Source organism: Myotis brandtii, unplaced genomic scaffold (genome assembly GCF_000412655.1).
Source record: "Myotis brandtii unplaced genomic scaffold, ASM41265v1 scaffold208, whole genome shotgun sequence".
NCBI lineage: Eukaryota > Metazoa > Chordata > Mammalia > Chiroptera > Vespertilionidae > Myotis > Myotis brandtii.
The window spans coordinates 1575086-1598084 of record NW_005357764.1 but is presented as its reverse complement, the minus strand read 5'-3'; the positions used below and the strand labels follow the sequence as shown (position 1 = coordinate 1598084).

General features: G+C 46.1%; 1 protein-coding gene across 5 annotated transcripts in view; it reads right to left on the bottom strand.

The window, feature by feature from the left end:
* Nucleotides 1–22995, bottom strand: part of FAM193B (family with sequence similarity 193, member B) — a 34063-nt gene extending 11068 nt beyond the window's left edge. Inside the window, exons 1-6 of one of the 5 annotated variants that reach the window (XR_001361986.1) lie at nucleotides 22385–22990; nucleotides 8264–8506; nucleotides 7232–7463; nucleotides 5758–6133; nucleotides 2068–2269; nucleotides 936–1175 (exon numbers count right to left, since the gene is read on the bottom strand). Coding sequence is in view for 4 of the 5 variants with exons in the window: in XM_014539055.1 (XP_014394541.1) it covers nucleotides 936–1175; nucleotides 2068–2269; nucleotides 5758–6133; nucleotides 7232–7463; nucleotides 8264–8377 (1164 nt within the window). In the remaining variant the exon portion in view is untranslated. Of the gene's footprint in view, nucleotides 1–935; nucleotides 1176–2067; nucleotides 2270–5757; nucleotides 6134–7231; nucleotides 7464–8263; nucleotides 8507–22384 lie in introns of all 5 variants that reach the window. The other 4 variants (XM_014539055.1, XM_014539056.1, XM_014539058.1 and 1 more) reach the window with 4 other exon arrangements.
* Between the last annotated feature and the right edge of the window lie 4 nt (nucleotides 22996–22999).

The following is a 22999-nucleotide window of genomic DNA, read 5'->3' as shown; positions in this document are numbered from 1 at the left end:
AGGCACACCATTCTACCAGTCACCTAAGCAAACACTTGGGAAACATCCCTAACTCCTTTATCTGTCTTGTAATCAAATCACCAAAGCCTGTCACTTCTGCTTCCTCTGAAAATACACCTCTCGTCCAGTCCCACCATCAATCATCTGTACTCTGGCTCTCGGCTTTCTGGTCTGGAGTATCACTTCACCAGGCTATCTTCCATACTGCCACACAATAATCTTGGAATACAGAATCAACCAAGTGCATTCTTTGATTAAAGCCCTCCAGTGACTCTCCTCAGCTGCAGGATCAACTCAAAGCTCTTCAGCAGGGCCCACAGGCCCTTCCTCACCTCCACTGTCTGTCCTTCCTCTCCTGTTTGAGCCCTGGCTGCACTACTGCTGTGAAAGTGTTATGCCCGCTGCCAGGAGGGCCCTCCTGATGAGTTTGTATTCACTCCCTGTGACTCAGTTCCAGAGTCAGCCTCTTGGTATGGCCATTTCCAGCAAGCCCTAGCAGGATGGGGGGCTTCCCTCATCCCAGTATGTGTCACACACTAATGTGCTCGTCAAGTTTTGTGTCAGTCTCTCCAATGGACCGAACTTCTCCAGGGTAAGAACTTAACAAATGCTTTGGGTTTTTTTGTTTGTTTGTTTTTGCAGTATTTACAGTGTTTACGGAATGATTAAGTGATTGACTGACTAAAGCAAGTCCTGGGCTTGAAGGAATCCAGCAAGCTGCTTCTGAGGCCAGGACTCGTTTGTCCTCCAGTCACTGGCCCCCAGTCTCCCTGACCCTGATGCCTCCCAAACTCATTCAGACCTTCCCAGAGCAGTGAGCCACACCAAAGTCCTTGGCAGCCAGCAGCATTCATGCCCCGGAAGTCCTGGGGGTTGGGGCAAGGCATTCCTCAGGAAGAAGAGGTGATAGAGCTGGGTTCCCCCCCCACACCCACCTTCTTTTTCAGCTTGTGCCGGGCCCGCTTGGCGGCCCTGGCGCTGTTGGGGACTTTGGGCTCCGTGCTGTTGATGAATTCCAGCAGCTCATCCACATCTCGGTGGTCCACGGCGGGCTCCCCAGGGATCCCGCCCAGGGCGCCCCCCTTCATGGGCAGCTCCTCTTTCCGCCTGGTCAGCCTTGAACGGAGCTTCTCTCGGATCTCGGTATAATTCCGACTCGTCGGGGCAGCGGGTGGCTGGGGGAGGGGGAGGTGCTGACGTTACACCCTGGGCCTGGGAAGCCCGTAGGACTCCCACCCGCTGGCACCAAACATGTGGTAAGAAGCGAGACAACTGTTCTTTCTACCAGAGCCACAGAGGCCAAATGGCTTCACCTCAGCCAGGCGGTGTGAGGAGGGAGTAGGAGATATGTGACAGCATTGGGAGCACACTGGCATGGGAGCCAGGAAAGCAGGTTTGAGCCCAGGCTTCGTCACTTGGAAGATGTATGACCTTGGGCAGGTCACTGAGTCTTGTGAGCCTCAATTTTGTCATCTCTAAAATGAGGATAACACCTAGCTGAAAGGTGACTAGCAATGTAATTACTTTCAATTCTTCTGTTCTCAACTGCTCTCCCCTAGCCGGCGGCCCCTTCCTCTTCACCTTAGAAGACTTCTGAACTGCTTCCTCCCCCTGTCCAGAGACAGCATGTATTCTGCTCTGTGCCTCCTTCCTGGCACCATCTGTGCACATGGCCTGTCCCTCAGCTGGCTCTCACACTTGGGGGACTGAGAGCCTTTGCTTCCATTCTGCCTTCATTGCACAAGTGTTCACTTCTCTGTGATTATGCCATACACAAACTCATCAGAATTATAGCTTTCCTCTCTGCCATTTCCTTTCCTTTTGCCTAAGGAAAAAAAATGTCATCTTAAGAGAAACCACAAAAACAGCAAAGTTAGCAAAATGTTTAAAAACCCTACCTCACCAATTTGCTGTAAGGATCAAGTGAGCAGACACAGATGCGAGGACTCACAGGGTCCCAGCGAGGTTACTATCCCCTTGAGCAAGGGGTTTCTGGGGAGAGCAGGCACTCCCCTGGCTCACCTTGGCTGGCCCCGAGCCCTCTCAGGCATAGGCAGGTTCACTCACCGCATTGTGGCCGAAGAACTCACAGTAGCAGCAGTCACAGAACTTCCCATCTCTCTGGTGCGTGGAGGACGAGGTGCAGGAGCTACGCTCTGAGCTGCTGTCCTCTTCTTCGCCTAGCCCCTCATCTGCCTCGCAGGGCTGGGGCAGTTGGCAGGCCAGGCCACTATGTGTAAACTTGTGCCCCTTGCACCCGGGGTCTCTGCTGATGGGGGAGAAAGACAGGCCCAAAGGTGAGAGAGGGTGTGGCAGGAGCAGGCTACAACAGGGACCTGGAGAAGCAGCCCTGCCATCAATGTCCCCACTGCCCTTAAGCTGCCTCATCCCACAAAGGTCAAGGCAGCCAGGCTGCATCAATGCCACTCATAATTACAAGGCTAACACCCTCATTGTCCCACAGGGCCCAGCTCAATGGCACTGTTCTGGAAAGGTCCCCAATGCCTCTCCTGCCCACACCCATCATCTGACCCTCCCGGACTCTGATGGCCCCGAATACATCTGTCTCCATCCTACCATCTATCACACTTTACTATAGCAATCTATTTGTCTCAGATCAACTGTGCACTCTCCAAAGGCAGGGACTATGCCACTTCTATTTTTGGGTCCCAGTGTATAGCATAACAGCCTTGCACACAGTGGGTTCTCAGTAAGTAATCTGAACAGATTAGTGGGCTGGTGGCTCCCCTGGAGCATCCAAAGGAGGTTAACAGGGTAAGTCTCCTTTCACTCTAAGATCTTATGACTGAGTCTGTACCAGTAGGCAAAGCTGCCTTAGCCATTGGGCCTCGAGGTTAGGAAAAAATGGGCCTTGTGGGCCATAGACTCCAAGAACTTGTTTGTGCCAGGTACTGTATTCAACATATTATTTCTAACTAGAGGCCCGGTGCACGAATTCGTGCACAAGTGGGGTCTGGCCGGCCGCCCTGATAGGGGTGATGGAGGCCGATTGGGGGTGGGCCGGTCGGGAGGAGGGGCTGCGGGTGGTTGGCAGCTGGCCCTGCCCCTAATGGGTGAGGGGTTGGGGGCCGATCAGGGGCTGGGCCGGCCAAGGGGGGGGTGCCAATCGGGACCCGAATCAGGCTGGTTGGCTGCCACAGTGCATATCATAGCCACCAGTCGTTCTGGTCATTCTGGCTGTTCTGCTGTTTCAGTTGCTGGGCTTTTATATATATATAGATAGATAGATAGATAGATAGATAGATAGACAGACAGACAGACAGACAGACAGACTACCCGCCCCCGCCCCCCCAAGGCACGCAAAATAGGTGTTGCAGTGGAGGAGACAGGCTCAGAGTGCTTCACTGCTTTGCTCATGGAGTGACCAGGACTCAGCCTGTGTCTGTGCGCAAAGTTCATGCTCTTCCACTGCACTGCTGACTCCGGATTTCAGGAAGCACAGGGCATCTTATAATACAGACTGGAATCAGCAGTGGGAGCCAGGTGGAAGGGCAGGGCAAGGGGCTGGGAAGAGGCTTGGCTCCAGGGCAGGTTAGTCCCATGGGTGGAAAAGGAGGAGCATGAGCTATTATCAGTGGTGCTTAGAGAAACTTAATCCAAATTGACCACTCTTCAGCTGCTACATTAGCAAAATTATAATACTCAGTACCCCCGAGAATATGGAGAGATCAGCACTCTAATACTGGTGCCATGGCATTATGGAGAGCTTTTTGGAAAGCAGTTTTTCAGTATATTAAAAACCCTTCTTAAAAAAACCAAAACCAGCCCTACCAAGTTTGGTTCAGTGGATAGAGTGTCAGCCTATGGACTGAAGGGTCCTGGGTTCGATTCCGGTCAAGGGCACATGCTTGGGTTGAGGGCTCGAACCCCAGTGGGGGTTGTGCAGGAGGCAGCCGATCAGTGATTCTCTCTCCCTCTCCCTTCCTCTCTGAAATTAAAAAAAAAAGGGAAAAACATCCTGACATCCTTTAAACTGAGAACTTTTTTTCATTCTGAGAGATCTATTTCAAGGAGAAAAATCCAAGTCAGAAAAAGCTTTAAGCAAAGGCATCTTTAGATATTATTTATAATATTAAAATGTTGCCCTAGCCGGTTTGGCTCAGTAGATAGAGCGTCGGCCTGTGAACTGAAAGGTCCCAGGTTCGATTCCAGTCAAGGGCACATGCCGGAGTTGTGGGCTCAATCCCCAGTGGGGGACTTGCAGTAGGCAGCCAATCCATGATTCTCTCTTATCATGGATGTTTCTCTCTCTCTCTCCCTCTCCCTTCCTCTCTCTGAAATCAATAAAAAAATATATATTAAAAAATGAAAATTAAAACGTTGGGGGGAAAAATGTGGAATGACCTAAATTTCAGTGACTAGAGAATGGTAAAGTGCACAGTGGAGAATATCCTCCCACCCGTGAAGCTGAGGCTCAGAAGACCACACAGAAGGCTAAAAATGCTAAGTGAAACCGCCGACCACACAGACATCATCAACGCATGTGGAAGAGATGAGGGAAAACTGCTACAAGGGGTGGGATTTTAGAGTGGGCAACTACAAATGTGTAACAAACACAGACCTGATTTATAATAAAAATAGACATCTATCTTCTCCAAAGAACTGTATCTTTCAAATATATATTAATATAACCTTTCTCAACAACTAGAGTTACTTTAGGACTCTACCTTAAGGACACAATTCCCAACTCAAACACAGATTTGGGTGCAAGGATGCTTATAACAGCCATGTTTATAATGGTTTAAAAACTGGAAATGCCTAAATGTCCAGGGTAGGAAAAAAAAAAAAAATCATGCTAGAGCTATACAATGAGATATTAAGTGGCCACTGAAAAGTGTTTTGAAGAATTTTTAACTGGAGAAATCATCAATGGTATAATGTTTAAAAAAAATCATTAAAAAAAAAATCATTACACAAAAATGTATAGTGTCCTGGCCAGGTAGCTCAGTGGGTTAGAGTATCATCCCAATACACCAAGGTTACGGGTTCAATCCTCAGTCAGGGCACATACTAGAATCAACCACTGAATGAATATATAAGTGTAACAACTCAATGTGTGTGTCTCTCTCTCTCTCTCTCTCTCTCTCTCTCTCTCTCTCTCTCTCAAATCAATTTTTTAAAAAGTATGTCAAACAGAGACCTAATTATTCTACATAGAGAAACATCAGGGAGACTACACTGCAGCATTAGAAATTTATCTTTTGATTGAGGACATTTTTTCTTTATAGACATTTCTAAATTTTTCCAAATTTTTTTTTCTGGTTAATCCTCCATGAGGATATTTTCCCCATTGCTTTTCAGAGAGAGTGGAAGGGAGGGAGGGAGGGGGAGAGAGGACGAGGGGAAGGGGAAGGCGGGAAGGGGGAAAGGGAGAAACATCGATGTGAGAGACACTGACTGCTTGCCTCCCACACACAACCCAATTGTGCTCCAACCTGGGGCAGGGAGTGAACCTGCAACCCAGGTATGTGCCCTTGACCGGGAATCGAACCCTCAAACCCTTCAGTGTGAGGGCCAATGCTCTAGTCATGGAGCCAAACCAGCCAGGGCAATTTTCCCAAGTTTTAAAAAAATAACAAATACGTATTTCTTTTATAATTGTAAAAACAATAAAAAAACAACAACCATAAACAGAGTCTACCCTTTAAGTTCTACCCCAATGGTAGCCTTTGCAAAGTTTTCCAAAACTCTAAGCCCAAGTCAGCAGGGAGTTTGTCCTTCAGGCCACTCACTCACCTGTGAGTGTTAAGAAGCTGCTGTGAGCCTGGTGGTGGGAGCAGAGGCCCACTGCAGTGCCCACTACAGGGGTGGCTGCACCCCGAGAAAGAAGGAGGCATCTTCAGGAGCGGCATGCTGGTGGAAGGCAGGTGGGGGCTCTGACATGCCCCTGGGGTATGTGGGGCGGCAGCAGCAGCAACAGGGCATTCTGAAACCTGCGCAGGGAATGGTGCTGAGGGGGTGGTGGGCAGCAGGTGTGGGTGGGATGGTGAACCAAAGGATCCAGAGTGAGATGGGATCAGTGACACTGGCTGTGGATGGTGGCCAGTGGGGCTGTTGGGTGGAGCAGTGAGGTCTGAGTGCCGGCGGTGCTCCGAGATGGGGAAAACCTCACCTGTGGGCACATGGGGGAGAAAGGTGTCAGAGTGGGGGCCCAGACCCCTGGGAGGAAAGCCCAAGGACCCGCTGCCCCAGCACCCTGCTTACTGCAAACAGAGGGACATATTTGGGCACAGTACCTCAGCACAGTAGACCCATGAGCTTTTGGGAATGTCTAGCAGTGCTACCTTGGGCTGGAGAGGTTTCTCTGCAGGCAGCAGCTTGGCTGGACAAGCTTGAGAAGCCCAGGCCTGAGGGAGAAGGCACCAGGAATGCCAGCCCCATGGAAGGCCATACACCTCTACTGTGGCACAAGCAGGGAAACGTATTCTGTCTGTCAGGGTCTCTCTAAGACCTGCTTGCTCAGGTACTCCTCAGACCCAGGGCAGGATCTGCAGGAGCCAGCAGAGCAGCAGGCTGCGATTCTGTCTCTGGGCCATGAAGAGTGAGACTCTTCAGTGGCCCCAGATTTCAGAGAAGTAAAAAAAGGCTTTCATGACTTTAGTTTATGCACCAAAATAACTGGAAATATGTACTGCTCAACTCTCACAGTTGAGGGGACAGCACCCCTCTGAGGAACTCAGCCCCTCCACTTACAAGTAGACAGCAATTCCATATTTACACAGTACATCAATAAGCCATGATTTTTTTCTTTTGGTCTCTGAGGATTACCTCAGGGTCTAAAGAAGGCATATAGGGCTACGAAATAGGCTAATAATCATGGCAGCTTGCAGTGTCATCCTCTGTGGATAGAAGTGGGGCCTTTTATACCCACCCCATAGGTGGAGAAAAGGGAGCCTAAGTCCTCTGTGCTGCTGTAGGGGTCAGGTGTTCTGTGATTTAGGTCCTAATGCCCTAAGGGCCCTCCCAGACTCCATCAGTGCCCACCAGGTCCCCTTCTGGCTCTAATGGGAACAGCTACCAGAGCCAATGACAGCAGTGTTTTTTATCTTCAGAGTCCTGGGGAAAGGAGTGCCCCCCTGCTTCCACTAGAATAGTTCTACATTTACTTAATTTAATAACTGATCTTCTGGTTTGTTTGAACAAAGTGGTTAGGAAAACACAGCTGTCTACACTTCTGAAGTCTGTCTCTTTCCCGAGCTGGGACACTCACCAGGGATGGAAGGAGGACTCCCAAGTGAGCTGCCTGGAACAGTCCCGCTGGAGTGTGGGGAGTTCCAGAGGCCCGAGAGCTTATGTGCTGACAGGAACGAGCTGGGATCCCAGTCCCCTGAGTTTCCATGGCAGGATGAGGACGAGGATGAGGATGATGAAGAGGATGACGAAGAGGAATGAGAGTCACCCCCACAAGACTGTGATTTGCAGGATGTGTGTGACAAGGATATCTGGAGAAGAGGTAAGAAAGAGGCTCATGATGAAACAGCAAACATCAGAGCCAATCCTTGGCTGCCTAAGCTTACCCAGGAGAGCTTTCTCCTCTCGGCCAAAGCACAATCCCCACAGCTCCAGGTGCAAGGGCAAATGTGGGCCAAGTTGCTCCCAGTGGGCTGTGCCGCTCCCAGTGAAGTAAAGTGTGTGGATGCTGGTGAGAGACTTGGGGGGCGGGGAGGGATCACAGAGAATGCCTGTCAACTGTGGGCCTTTGGGGAGTCCAGAGAGCTCCCAAGGAGAGAAGGGTCTGTAAGTCAGGAGTCCTGGTAAAAGTGAGGGGCTGGAGGGGAACGAGAAACAAGGATGGTCTGATTGCTGATTCAGGAGATTGCAGACTTAGATGGCTCCCAGCATCTTGGAGGCCTTCTGAGGCACACTATAGACCCTCAAACTGACCTTTGCCCTCTATGCCATACTAGTTGGCTTTCAAGCTGCCACAGAGCTGAAGGCAGCATGGCCACATGGAAGGAGCAGAGGTCCCTATCTATCAATTCCTATGAGCTGTCCCTCACATTTTACCCAGACTCTCCTCAGGAGCCGGTGGGCTGCCTTACTCCTCTCTTCTTCCCCCCCCCATGTGACCCTAAGCCACTAATGCTGTGTGGGTACAGCCCAGCGGTCTCTCAGCACCTGGGCATAAGGGCCATCCGAGGAAAGCCACCTGAGAGGACAGGGAAGGAACAGTTCAACAGCCTGACTTCTTTGGGCAGGCAGCCCTCCTGTACTCAGGAGCCCCTTCACAGTGGTTACCTACCGCCACTGCATGCTCTCGACCTGTCTGCCTTTCATCTTCCTCCATGCTCCTTCGGCAACTCTGGCAGACCCATAGAGGCATCTCTCCTAGGAGATTCTTGACGAGCTTTGGCATGAAGTCAGGGGGCAGCTTCTCACCCTGCAACACCAGTCCGTTTTGGGAAGGGCCTTCTTCCCAGCCTTTGCGTTCCCGATGACACAGCAAGCAACAAGTCTGCACAGACTGGCTGGAGGTGGGGGGAACCTGTCCAAAAGACAGAAACAGGGTTTCCCAGGAGGGGAAAGGCCGCTTAGAAATAATATTAGCAATACTAATAATGTCACTTATTATGTGCCATGCACTGGATTAGGCACTTTACATAATTTTAGCCATTGTAAAAGCTCTGCAAAGTAGGTGTTATTATTCCCATTTTTAAAGATGAAGAGACAGATTTTAAGAAGTTAAGTAAGTTGCCAAATGTTGCAGAGCTAGTGAGTGGTTGAACTAGGATTTAAATCTCAGTGAGAGTGACTCCAAAGCTCATGCTCAAATTCCCCAAGTCTTGAAGTTTAAAGAGAAGATGGCCCTTCCTTGTCTGAGATGTCCATGAGAGGCCACAATCCTTGTGTTGTCTGTGCAGTCTACAGACAAATCCCATCTGGAAGGAAAGAATATTTCAGGTAATGCAACATGTGGAAAGACATGTGGGTTTCCTGAAGAGCTATGTAATTCCATTAGGATCACAGCAGCATTTTGGAGGAAGCGTTTGTATAGCTAGTCAAAGGCATCAACTGAATTGAAAACTGATTTGGAGGGAAGGTAAGGCAGACACCTGGTGCTTCTGAGAGGCAAAGGTGTGGTGAAAAGAACCTGGGCTTTGGAGGTCAGACCGATATGTACTCTAACACCTGCCTGACCACATGAGCTGGGTGACCTTGGGCAAGTTATTTAACCTCTCAAGCTCCAGTTCCTACCCACCTTGCAGAGTTGTGAGGCTCAATGCATAAAAAGGGTAAGTGCCTACCCCTGTGCATGCCCATAGGAGAGTCCCAATACATAGTAATTCTTATCTGGACTTTTCTTTTTCCCTTCTAGGAGAACCTGACATATGTATATAGGTTTTCTTTCACATTGAGGGGTACTGACTAGGAGGCTAATTGGATTTAATGACCCTAATTAATGGCTTTCCTATGTCCTACAACTTTGTAGTCTCCTCTCACTCTGACACTGGGTGTGGTCATGTCACTTTCTTTGGCCCACAGGATATTAGCAAATGTGCTGCCGGCATAAGCTTGAAAAAATGAATGCATTGCTTCCTTGCATGGCTGGGCTTGCTCACTCTTGCACCTCTGCCATGTCATGAGCATGATCAGGCTAGCTGTTGGAGGGACATGAGGGACGTGTGAAGAAAACTGAGTCTTTCTAGACCAGGGGTGGGCAAACTTTTTGACTCGAGGGCCACAATGGGTTCTTAAACTGGACCGGAGGGCCGGAACAAAAGCATGGATGGAGTGTTTGTGTGAACTAATATAAATTCAAAGTAAACATCATTACATAAAAGGGTACGGTCTTTTTTTTTTTTTTTAGTTTTATTCATTTCAAACGGGCGGGATCCGGCCCGCGGGCAGTAGTTTGCCCACAGCTGTTCTAGACAATTGGCTGGCAGATCAGATACATGAGTGAGCACAGCTGAGATCAGCCAAGCCGGCTCCAATCTGCAGAAATACCCAGTTAACCCATCTATTCATGAGAAGTAATAGATGCTGCTGCTTTAAGCCACTATGTTTTGGGATGGTTTGTTACATGCAACTGTTAACAGATAACCTTCCAAACTTACCCACCACTAGGTAACAGGTGTTTGCAGAGGCCAAGCAGAGGAATAATAAAGGTTATCATTCTCAACCTACCAGTAAAATTAATGCCATCATCTTTTTCTTTTTAAAATATATTTTTATTGATTTCAGAGCAGAACACAGAGGGAGAGAGGTATAGAAATATCAATGATGAGAGAGAATCATTGATTGGCTGCCTCCTGCATGCCCCACATGGGATTGAGCCCACAACCCGGCACGTACCCTGACCAGGAATCGAACCATGACCTTCTGGTGCATAGGTCAACGCTCAACCACTAAGCCATGTCGGCTGGACAATGCTATCATCTTTTTTCAAATAAAATCACCTTCTTAGAGTCAGATGGAATCAGAGTATCCTTAAATCTGTCACATTACAATTACTCTGACTTTGGTCCCTGATTTCTAGCGAAGAAAAGGGACCAAACAGTAGTACCAGGGACATAAGGAAACATTTGGGGAAGTACAAGGACCTTTGAAAAGAGTACCAGAGACACAAACCTTACATGTGCAACTCATATGAGATATTAAGAGCCTACACCAGTGATGGCGAACCTTTTGAGCTTGGTGTCAGCATTTTGAAAAACCCTAACTTAACTCTGGTGCCGTGTCACATATAGAAATTTCTTGATATTTGCAAACATAGTAAAACAAAGATTTATATTTTTGATATTTATTTTATATATTTAAATGCCATTTAACAAAGAAAAATCAACCAAAAAAATGAGTTCGCGTGTCACCTCTGACACGTGTGTCATAGGTTCGCCATCACTGGCCTACACGGTCTCTGCCAAGGGAACATTTTAATGAGCAAGGCAGCTGCTCAGTAGCAATTACAACAGGGTACTGCCTCCTAGAATCCACTAGTGAGTGGTATCTCATGGAAAGGGTGGAAGGTGGATAGAGGAGAATGATGGTCAGAGAAATTAAGGCAAAGACCTTTTTTCAAAGTGTACCCAGGAAACTTTCCATGGCTATAGTAAGCCATAATAACTGCAGAGGAACAAGGTGAGGCCAACACCCTCATTCCTTCCCTGTAATGATGGTGACCATAGTCTTAAGGCAAACACCTGGACATGTAATTTTACTACAACAGAGCTTCTTTTCAGTTAGGTGTTAGATTCTAAAGTTACTATATTAGATGAAAATCTTTTATGAGTAAATTTATTCTTGAAATTCTTTATATGGCCTGTGAAGTATAGCATATGTGTTTTAGATATGACCGAGATTTCAAATGTACAATATACATTTAACAATATACATTATAACAATATAAGATTAAGTGGGGTTTTTTTCTGTTTTCTTATATATATATTAATATTATTTTAGAGAGAGAGGAAGGAAGAGAGAGAGATAGACAGAAACATTGAAGAGAAACATCACGGATTGGCTGCCTCCCTGCAGTCCCCCTACTGGGGATCGAGCCCACAATCTGGGCAAGTGTTCTGACCGGGAATTGAACCAGTGATCCCTTGGTTCATGGATTGATGTTCAACCACTGAACCACACTGGCTGCTCTTTTCTTTTTTCTTTTAAAAGCAAATACAGAATTCTTATAAGTTAAATGTGTTACCAATAGACTGCATTTAATGCCAGAATAGGTGTGGCAAGTGCAAGGGTATAGCGGAAACAATACTGGCTTTAACATCCTGGGCCTCTATCACTTACCAGTTGTATGATGCTGGGCAAGTTATACTTACTCTCTGTCTCCTCATCTGTAAAATGGGATTAAGTCTGAACTTGTACGGTCAGCAGTGAGCATTAAATGTGACAAAGCACCTAGTCTGGTGCCAGGCCCATAATATGTTGCTCAACATATGGTACTAATTATGAACCAGATGGGAGCAATAGAAAACAGTACTTAAAACCAGGACTAGGGTGGAAAATATAGAAATACAGGTCACTGTATTTTACAAGAATGCAAGTATTTCTTACATGCCATGACTCTAAGGTGACTTGTTAGACATCTTTATCTCTTCCCTCAACTCCATGAAGTCATTCCTTAAATTCCCCAAATACTCTGTATTCTCCTACCTCATGCCTTTGCCTAAACACCATTCCTTCCCATGTTTACCAATAAGGAGTTGGGCAGGGCTTAAATGCCCAGCTTAAATCCAACCTTATCCAAGCTTTCCTAGAGAGTTCCTCTTATAATTCACCTCCCTTCACATATCCCACAACACACTGTGCCTTGGTTATAGCATCTGTGCCTTCCACTTATTTTTTTACCTACCTCTTCCTTCCCTAGAAGGCAAGCACCAGGTCTGATTCTTGTCTGGTTCCCTCACAATGCAACACAGGGCCTAGGCTCAGCTGGGCACATAGTGGCTAAATCAGACCTGTTAAATGTTCCCAAGGCAATACTGCTGGCAGGCAGCTTGGTGAGACACTGCTTGAAATTATTGCTTCCCACAAAGAAAGGCCATCTCCCTACCCTGGACCTTCACCCAAATGGTTCTAATCCAGCGGTTCTCAACCTGTGGGTTGCGACCCCTGAAAATACACCCTGCATATCAGATATTTACATTACGATTCATAACAGTAGCAAAATTACAGTTATGAAGTAGCAACGAAAATAATTTTATGGTTGGGGGTCACCACAACATGAGGAACTGTATTAAAGGGTCTCGGCATTAGGAAGGTTGAGAACCACTGTAATCTAATCTCAAGTGTGAAAGAATATAAGATTGCATTCCTTGGAGATTATAATGAGATGCCTCTGTTCATGGAAATAAAGTGATTTTCCCTACAGCCAAATTGGTACACACAATAAATGAGATTAGCCATCAATGGAAGTGAATTTATAGGACAGTTAAAGAGAAAAACAGAGCCTGGGAAGCTAATTAACTTTAACTGAAGAAGGGATGATACCACCTACATTGCATAAAGTTGCCCAGAGGATTAAGTGACATTAGAGATGCAAAGCTTACCTCAAGGGATCCACACAGTAGACACTCAATCTATTATCTAGGTCCCTGGGCTATTGTGTTCTTAATAAGTCTACAACAGAAACTAGCTTATCCACTGACCTGAGTTTGGTACACTTGAGTCCTTCTTTCTAGGCAACCCGTAAATCTGTCTTAACCCTCAGTCTTGGTGCCTGCACTTGGGTACAATGCCTGGTGGGGCCTGGGGACTTTTCTATCTGACATTTTCATCTCTAATTGCCAGAGGGTGGTGAGAACCCCAAGCTGTGGAGATGTTATATTCAGTCAGTACTACCACTGTTCCTTCACATTTTTGCTTTGGCAGAGAAAAGCTCTTGGTTCAGAATTCCCTTTGACTGCAATCTCCTGCCATTTTCCAAATTCCTGGAACTTGCGACCCCTTATATCCTGAAGTCAACCCAGGCTTCCAACTAACTGTTCTCAAGATGTGTTGTTAGCACCTGGCACAGTATTCCCCCTCAAAGAACATGACCAATAAATATTTATGAAATGAATGAAGCATTCAACCATTTTTCTTCATCACAAAGGCTGATGGAATTGATTCTTAAACCCAGCAGCCCTGGACAACAACTAATTATTCCTTCCCACCTCAGTTAAAAAGTTAGGAAACGGTTCTAGCGGTTCTCTTGAGTTGGGATTTGCTCAAACAAGCTCCAAGATAATTCTACCTCACTCTCTGAGCAAAACCAGAATTTCTGGAGAGTGCGGGGTTACTCACACGGGATCCATGTTATAGCACGCACATCCCCAGAGCAGTCAAGGAACCAGGTGAGCCCTAGACTATAGCCACTCCCAGCCCAGGGGGTTCTTATGTGCAGCCATTAAAACCAGTATCTCTGTTCCCTCATCTGACCAGGCCCCGAGACTTTTCATCTAAGAAGCATTATGCTAGGCAGTCTAGTTTTTCCTGAATAAAAGAGATAAAAATCAAAGAAAGGAGAAGCCACTCTTTTCATAGAACACCATTTCCACTTAAAAGAATGGCTGACAAACTGATTATTTGAACTTCGGTTCTGTCAGACATTTTCTTAAAAAAAAAACAAAAAAAACGAGCCTGTTACTTCAAGAAAAACAATTTATTTATGACCAATGATAAAATTCAACCTTTCAAGCGAAACTTAGAATTTTGGAAAACCTGTATCCACCATCATGAGCTTGACAATTCCCCAATACTTAAAGGCTTTACTGATGTAACTGGAATTGATGTTAACAAATCTTATCTATAAAATGAAATGGGAAAACATTTGGAAAATCTGCATAGCTCAGTAACCCTATTTTCCAAAGGATCAAAGCATGATGTTAAAGAATCACACATTGCCCTGGCCAGTGTGGCTCAGTTGGTTGGAGCATCATCCTGAACACCAAAAGATTGTGAGTTCGATCCCTGTCCGGGGCGTGCATGAGAGGCAACCAACCTCTCTCTCTCTAAAAAAAACAAAAACAAAAGCAAAAAAAGTCAAACATTGGTCAAAAATCCAATAACTTTAATGTAAATAAATATTTACACTTCACTGATATGGTCACAGATTCCATATTGCAAAGAAGAACATCAACTATCATCTGGAAAGGCCATTAAAATACTCCTCCCATTTCCAACTCCTCATATAGGTATCTATATGAGACTGAATTTTTTAATGTATTTCAACCAAAACAATATATTACAAAAGTCTGAATACAGAAGCATATATAAGAATCCAGCTTTTTTATATTAAGCCAGACATTTAAAGTTTTGCAAAAATAATAACAAGACCATTCTTCTCACTCATTTTTTAAAAATAATTATTTTTTCATTAAAAATTATGTTACTGTAACAGGTATAATATTGCTATTCTCAAATGAATTAGTAACTAAATATTTTTACTTTCTCAGGTTTAATACTTAAATTGGTAGATATCAATAGATATAACCAACAAAAGCTCTTCGGGTCCTCAATAATCTTTAGGAATGTAAAATGGCCCCAACACCAAACACTTTGAGAACTGCCAAAATGCACAAAAAGCAATAGTGATAAACAATGATATAGTTCACAGCATTACCTGGATAGCTCTTTGGGGGCATGAATAAATTTCCACCCAGGCCTTTTTGTCCATAATTTAGGGATTAAAGGGGAATAACCTGGGTCACCAGACAGCTGTCAAGGACTGCTCTGAAGCTGGATCAAATTTCTAGCACTAAACCTGCTTCTATTCCTCTCACGGATTCCTTATACAGTATGTCCAAGAGTACCTGTACATTTGTAGAGGGTTCCCCAAGACACAATGCTGTATCTAAACAGAGGCTCTGCAGCAGCTTCCAAATTCTATTCTGAAACGGCCCATTAGAGCACTCTACTCTGAAGGCACCGGACTCCAATAGCTTTCCTGTAACCAAGGCAGGCAGAGGACAACAGCAGCAGCTAAAATTCCCTTCCAGAAGCAGAGAAAATAATGAATTCCCAGTCTAGAAAGACTCATCAGCTCAGTCATCACCATTTACTCTTCTGTTCACTCATTTATTTCCTCATTCAACAAACATTTTAAGAGCCCCTACCTGGTGCCAACCATTGTACTAGGTGCTGGAAAACATAAAACTATATAGAGCTCCTGCCTTAAGAACACATGCTTAAACCAGGCAGGCTCATGCACTGTGTTGTCAATGCTCCCAACCTACCTGGATGCCTCATTCGTTTGAAGAATCAGGCAAGAACATAAATTAAAATAATACACAATTAAAATACACAAAATACACAAATGAAAAATAAACAAACAACCAGGATACTGGGCTTCTTTACTTAATGTAAGCTTATTATTTCCTTTTTGAATACCTATCCAGTTTAATGATTTTCCTTTAGCTCCCCTTTCCTATCTTGGTCTCTCTTTAATCTCCAGGCTCCTTTCTGGTTGAGCTTACTACCAAGGCACTCTCTGGCCCCTGGCATTCATGACTTGGCCCCAGCTAACCTCTCCATGCTCCATTTCTACCTGAAAACCTTAGGCTCTATTCATACTCAGCATGTCAGCACTACTCCTTGGCAAATTCCTACTCATTCTCTAAGATCCTGGTTAAAGGTCAATAAAGATTTTGAAGGACCAGATAAGTAGAGAGCTAATTATGTTAGTATTGTACCTATTATTTTGTACTATAGACATATTCTCTATCTGTCCCCAAACTCCTGGTAGAATGGGAGCTCTTTGGGGGTAGGGAGTGTACGCTGGTCACTTAAGTGTGCCCAGGAACCTAGGGTTGGCTTGGACCTGGCACAAAGCAGGCCTTTACTGAACAAATGAACAGCCCTGACCAGGTAGCTCAAATGGTTAGAGCATTATCCTGATAAGCCAAGGTTGCAGGTTTGATCCCCGGTCAAGGCACATACAAGAATTAACCAATGAATGCATAAATAAGTGGAACAACAAATTGACGTTTCTCTTTTTCCCTCTCTCTCTCCCCCCTGCCCTTCCTCTTTCTAAAATTAATTTTTTTTAAAAAAGGTGAAATAAATGAACAAATGCTTAAAGCCCATCTGGCTCATGTCTCAGCTGACTACACAAATAGAATCTAAGACACAGCTGAACCAGACATGCTATGTTAAAGGCATGACTGCATCACTCCAGGCCACTGATGAGGGCTTCACTGCAAAGAATCTCAGACCATTCTTTTTTTTCCCCCCAGACCATTCTAATGCTGGCAATCAGAGCTGCAATTAATTCTCAGGGAGCTGATATAACAGTACCTCAGTGCCCTGGAGCTTTCACTCAAACTCCCACCCAGGCTGTTGGCTCAGGTCCTCCCAGGAGGCAGAATGGTTGTTTCATACCATAAAGTCAGTTTGTGGAGAATCTACTCTTGTTATACAAGCTGAGTCAAGGAGAGGGTAGTGAGTATCTCTGACCTCCATGGCCTTCCACCCCCTCCTCCCCGCAAGGCTAGCTCATCCATCGAACCTACCTCCTGGGTGCAATCAGCCACAGAAAAGCTGTTGTTTACTGACCTGGAACTGTATTACCTACTACTCTGTAACCCCAGCACAGATATCTCATGGGTGGAAGAGTATGAATTTTGGAGACAAGACTGTTGTGAGTTCAAATCCCCATTCTGCTATTTTCAGTATGATCTTAGATGAGCTTCAATTTCCTCATTTATGATAATAGAATAAAACCATACTTCACAGATTTGTGAGGACAGAAGGAAATAAATTATGTAAAGTACCTGGCCTGGGCCTGGCACACAGTAGGTGCTCAATACCCGTTAGTTTCTTTCCTCTTCTGTCCTGGAAGAAATGACAGGGAAACTTACTAAGTGAGACTTGTCCAATCCAAAGTTATTACTTGAAGCACAGGACAAAGGACTAGACAGGTGACCTTCAAGGCCTCTTTGAACCCCTCAGAATATGTTCTTTAGCTACAACTTTCTAATAAGAACCTTCATTGTTTCAGGTCCCTTCTTTCTACCTTAGTTTCCCTATATTCATTTCAGAATGGAGGCAAACCTCAAGGAGAGCTGGAGATCTAAGATTCTTGAGTAGGGACTAAAAAGGAGATGGCCTATAGGACTGCAGCAGGGCAAAGAACCAAAGGGTGCAAACACAAGGCCTTTCCTGGGACATAAATAAGTACAGTCCTTGTCTGCTCTGCACACCTTGCCACAAAGAACCATTATCCACAAAGCGCTCACTCACACTTCCCTCTGCCTCTTCCTTTTTAGGATCAGTTTGGGTGTTATATCTGCCTAAGACCATAGGCAGAATAAACTGCTTTGCTCTGGAATGCCCTAACACTTGTTTTACATACATCTTGAACAGAGCTTATCACAGGTATCCCAGTTGTTGAAATCTACCTCTCCACAACACTATGAGCTTTCCATGGGCAAGGCCTGTGTCCCATAGTTCAATGCATCCCAATCATTCAGTAGAGGTGGCAGTACAAAGTAGGCATGGGTCACTCTAGCCGGTCTGGCTCAGTGGATGGAGTGTCAATCTGCAGACCAAAGGGTCCCAGGTTCGATTCCGGTCAAGGGCACCTACCTTGGTTGCAGGCTCCTCCTCGACCTGGGCCCTGGTCAGGGCTTGTGGAGGAGGCAACCAACTGATGTGTTTCTCTCACATCAATGTTTCTGTCTTTCCCTCTCTCTTCCACTCTCCCTAAAAATCAATGGAAAAATATTCTCAGGTGAGGATTAACAAAAACAAAAAGATAGGCATGGGTAAATGTTCTGATACATAAAGGAAGATTAGCAGTTGCAGAATATCAGTAATAAGGAAACAACTGAAGAAGCAGGGAAAGTTTGTTTTTTGTTTCTTTAAAACTAAGGCTGTTTCTATTCCTGCTCCTCCCTGGGATGCCCCATTCTTTAAAGATATTCTAGGCCTCTTGTCACTCTCCCATGAGTTGGGTGCTTCTTGCCTCTGGGTCTCTATTATGCTTCCTTTGTTTAGACAGTTTCTCCCATTTTGTCCTCAGGAGAAACTTCTCCTCAACCTTGAAGGCACTCTGAAAAGCCTACCACGTCTGTGCATCCTCAGCATCCAGCATCTATAATAATCACAGCTACCACCTGTGCTCAGTGCTTGACATGCAGTACGGGCTAAACCCTAACGTGAGCCTGGCATCACTGTCATTTTATACATGAAAAAACAAACCAAGAGGCTGAACTAGCATTTGAACCTTAATGCAGAGGAAGCAATGTTCTTCTAGCCTTACTGCAATTATTATACACTATAGGCACAGTGCACAAAATTCATGCACTGGGCGGGGGGGGGGCAATCCCTCAGCCTGGCCTGAGCCCTCTCACAGTCCAGGAGCCCTCAGGGGATGTCCAACGGGGATGTCCGACTGACGCTGTCCCTAGCACTAACATCCCTAGCACTAACCCCCCACCCCCCCAGGCGGGAGAGGCTCCCGCCACCACTGCTGCGCTCGCCAGCCGTGAGCCCAGCTTCTGGCTGAGCAGCGCTACCCCTATGGGAGCACACTGACCACCAGGGGGCAGCTCCTGCGTTGAGCGTCTGCCCCCTGGTGGTCAGTGTGTGTCATAGTGACCAGTCGTTCTGCCATTTGGTCGATATGCATATTAGCCTTTTATTATATAGGATGTGTTCTCTAGACCATGAGCCCCTATGGACAGGGACCATGTCTGATTCACTTCTGCACCCCCAGTTTGCCCAGTGCTTGGCACAGATCAGGTGTCTATTTGTGTTTGCAGAATAAATGCGCGCCCAGGTCAAAGAAGAGGAAGACTGAGCATGGTGTGTGCAATGGACCTAAATGAATGACTGCCAGCCTGGTCCAGCAGTAGGAGCAGGTAAGAACAAAGTGGTAGGAACTTACTTATTTTATTATAATTTAGTTTAACAGCCATTTTTTGAGCAAATAAGGACGATGCACAATAAATACCCCAGAAATGAATTAAAACATCACCCCGTCCTCACAAATTCTAGGTTCAGTAAGTAAAGGTTAGGATCTTAATAGTCCATCTAATAATTAGATATTGAGCTTATAGCTCTGGGATGTTTTAAAGAAATTAAAATTTTAAAAATCTTGGCGAGTAAGCCATTATCTTCAAAGGCCTTTTGGCATTTTTACATAGTGAATTTCTATGGGCTTACAAAGAAGAACCAGAGGCAGCAGGAATCCCCCCTCAGCATTATTTCCCCCTACATGCAATGAAAATGTCCAGGCGGTGATTTTAAGGAGGAGGTCCCTGGGTATGTATGTCCTGAATAAAGACCCCAGCACAGAGGTCATAATGCTTGCTGAGTAGATTAAACATAATGAGATGGTTTTAATAAAGACGCTGACTGATTATCTGCTCCAGTCCCTTGAGGGAGCAAGTTTTAAACTCTGAGCAGTGGGGGAACCATATCTCCAGAGTCCCCTTAAACTAGGTTGGGCACAGTCCCAGAGGATGCTATAGGGGGAGCAGAGATGGGAAGGGCAGCATGAGTTCAACCCCCACCAACTGCTGATTTACAGTCTAGCAAGTCTCCTGGGGGTCTACTGAGCGTGCACATCTGGATTACAAACTGAATGGTCCAAGAGAAACCTAAAGACAGCCAGCAGAGCTGGCAGTGAGAACACTGACTTTGGATGGGCATGTGGCACAGCTCCTGTCGCACACTACCTCTGACTCCTGAGCTTGTGTGAGCCTTGATGTACTAGGTGCTATGTGGGTTGCTTCACATTCTCTTGCACAGTTGGTGATGAGGCTTAGAGAGGGGAGGAACATGCCCAGGGTCACAAAACCAAGAGCCTGAGCTTGGAGTTCACCCCAAGTCTGTAACACTGAACACTATTTCTTATGCCTACTTCAACTGCTTTGCAAGTTTTTTCCCCTTTGCTAATAAGGCAGTAACTGTCTTCTTGTGAAGTAAGGGAGGATTTCGGTTCTTTAAATTAATTATTTTTTTTTTTACAATATACAAAATAAATCTTTTACCAGATGGATTTGGGTTCTTAGTGAACAGAACAATGTAGTTTAGTGGCCTGAAACAATTGGAAGTAGACTTTGGGATCCCAATTAAGCTCAAGATCCTGCATTTAAATGTGTACATGTTATGTAAATGAGTGGAGGAGATTTGATGAAACCAGAGTGGCCTATGAACCTTAACTCAGGAAGCAAAGCTTATCGCAATTACTATACACATGTTCTCTAGACCCTGAGCCCCTTGTGGGCAGGCACTGTGTCTGATTTGATTCTGCATCCCCAGATAGCCCAGGGCCTGGCACAAATCAGGTGCGCTTTACATGCTAAAGAGGGCAGACCATTCAGAGATTGCAGATTACTGCCTTTGTGGAAATGTGGGTTCAGCAGCAGCAGTTGCCACAGCAGCAGACTTCTAGAGTTTTAAGAGATGGCATAAATCCAGTTTGAGTTCAAATCAAAACAAAACCAGAAACAAAACGATGTGTGACTTGGGGCATTAGAACCTGACTGTGGACTGGAAATGGCCTGATTTGCCATCTCAGGCTTCAGCTCAGCATAGAACACTGAATTCCACTTTACTTACCCACTCTGTGTACATAAGACAGGGTTATAAATGGCAATGGGAGCAGAGATCCTCGCCTGTGGGCAGAGCAATGACTGATCCTTTCAGCAGGTGCTTTTCCCGGGGCACAAAAAAACTGCTTCTGGCATACAGAACCCCCCCTCCCCAGAAAAAAATTTGGGCACAATCAGAAGAGAGTTTGTCAATCTGTTTCGTCTCTTTGTGGCTACAGTGAAAAAAAAAGCTGTGTTAAATCCCCCACAGGACCCTTTTGGGGGGGGGGGGGTGCACTGAGACCTATAGTGGGAGATTTGGGCAAATGTTTAGTTGTTTTGAGTTTCTGTTTCTTCATCTGTAAAAGGGGTAATAGTATTTATATCCTTCAGTTCATTCATTAACATTTGTTAATCACCAAGCATGGAATATAATGGTGACTGAGATGGTTCCTGCACACTCAGAGTTTATGTAGCAAAAGCAGACCAATAATTATACCAAGTTAACTCATCACATTTGTGCTAAATGCTGAGGAGATACAGGGGTGGTGGGAAGATTAGAAGTAAGGCATGTAAATGCCTGGCATGAATGAAATGGAAGGTTAAGCAGTGTTGTAGGTAAGAACATGTTGGGAATGTACCATGTTAGTGAAGGTTATAGCTCTTAGGAAAGATGCATCCTAAATAAGAACTAAATGATTAAGCCATCATCCAAACTTTCTGGCCATGAATACTTTAGACTGGCTAAATGGCAGGGGACCCTAAAGTATTATTGTATGGTTTGAATGAGGAGAGAAGACAATAGAATAGCTCCCTGGCTCTCCCTTCCCCCACTCTCCCCTTCTGGATAACAGCACTCTCAGAGAGGAGAAAGAAAAAGCTAGGAGGGGAGGCAGCTTCAGGGTCTGAAGTCAGACCAGTGGAGGGTGGGTTCCAACCTGGGCAGTCCCATTCCTCTGGAAGCAGTTGCAGCCCAGGGTAGGGGATGGGGGTGAAGGTGGGGCTTCTGACACTCAGTAAGTAGTGATATTTTCATTAATTAAAAATTTTATTGTGATCTGAGATACAAAGGAGACCAGCATCAAAATTGGGTTATAATAAGCACAGGTTCTCAACAGATTCCTTCTCTCATTCACCTAGTTCTTTCTACTCCATGTCAGAAAGAAAGGCCCTGGGCTAGGTGTGGAGGACCAGGTAGATGACACAGACTGTGCCCCTGTGGAGTTCACAGTCCAGTGTAGGAATAGACACATCAACAACATGTTTCATCACAGAATGGGGAGTGAAACCAGAGGAGAGCACTGGGGCTGTGGGCACAGAGGGGGTACCTCACACAACCAGGGAGGTGAGGGCTTTCTGGGAATGGTACCCCAAATGGCATCCCCACTCACATGCACAATTCCAGAGACTCTACTAGAAGGCTGTCAAGAGCCATGCCTTCTGGCTGCACCAGCCTCCCAGAGTCCCCTGCTGCTCGATGCAGTGTCTGCAGAGCCAAACGCATCTTCAGCCACGCCTCAGCCTCATCCGGCGCCGCACGGACCCTCCAAGACTCCTGCAGGAGCCTGCCTTCCCTGGCAAGCTCAGCCAAAAGACCAACTCAAAACTCCTTTGTCAAAGCAAGCTTAGGGCAAGCCACCCGCCCCAGGTGCCACAACCCGCCCGGAGCACCCGTGGCTCCTGCCACCCGGGCCGCTTGGCGAACACTGGCAGGGTTACCTCCCATTAAACCCTTTGCCCAAAAGAAAGTGACCTTCTTCCAGGAGGCCAGCTGGAAGCTTTGGCGAGTCCTCTGCCTGCTCGCTCTCAGCAGAATTCGCCAAACCCAGGGACCTGAGGGGCAGGGCAGGCGTCTCGTGGGTCAGGGGTATGGAGGAGAGAACAGGTAGGCCCTGCTGGGTTCCCGCCTCCGTGCAGGAGCCTCACCAGAGTCCCGCGGGCAGCCTGGCGCTCTGCTCCCACCGCCCCGCCGGGCAGGCGAGGAGGGAGGCCCCGAGGCCGAGGCC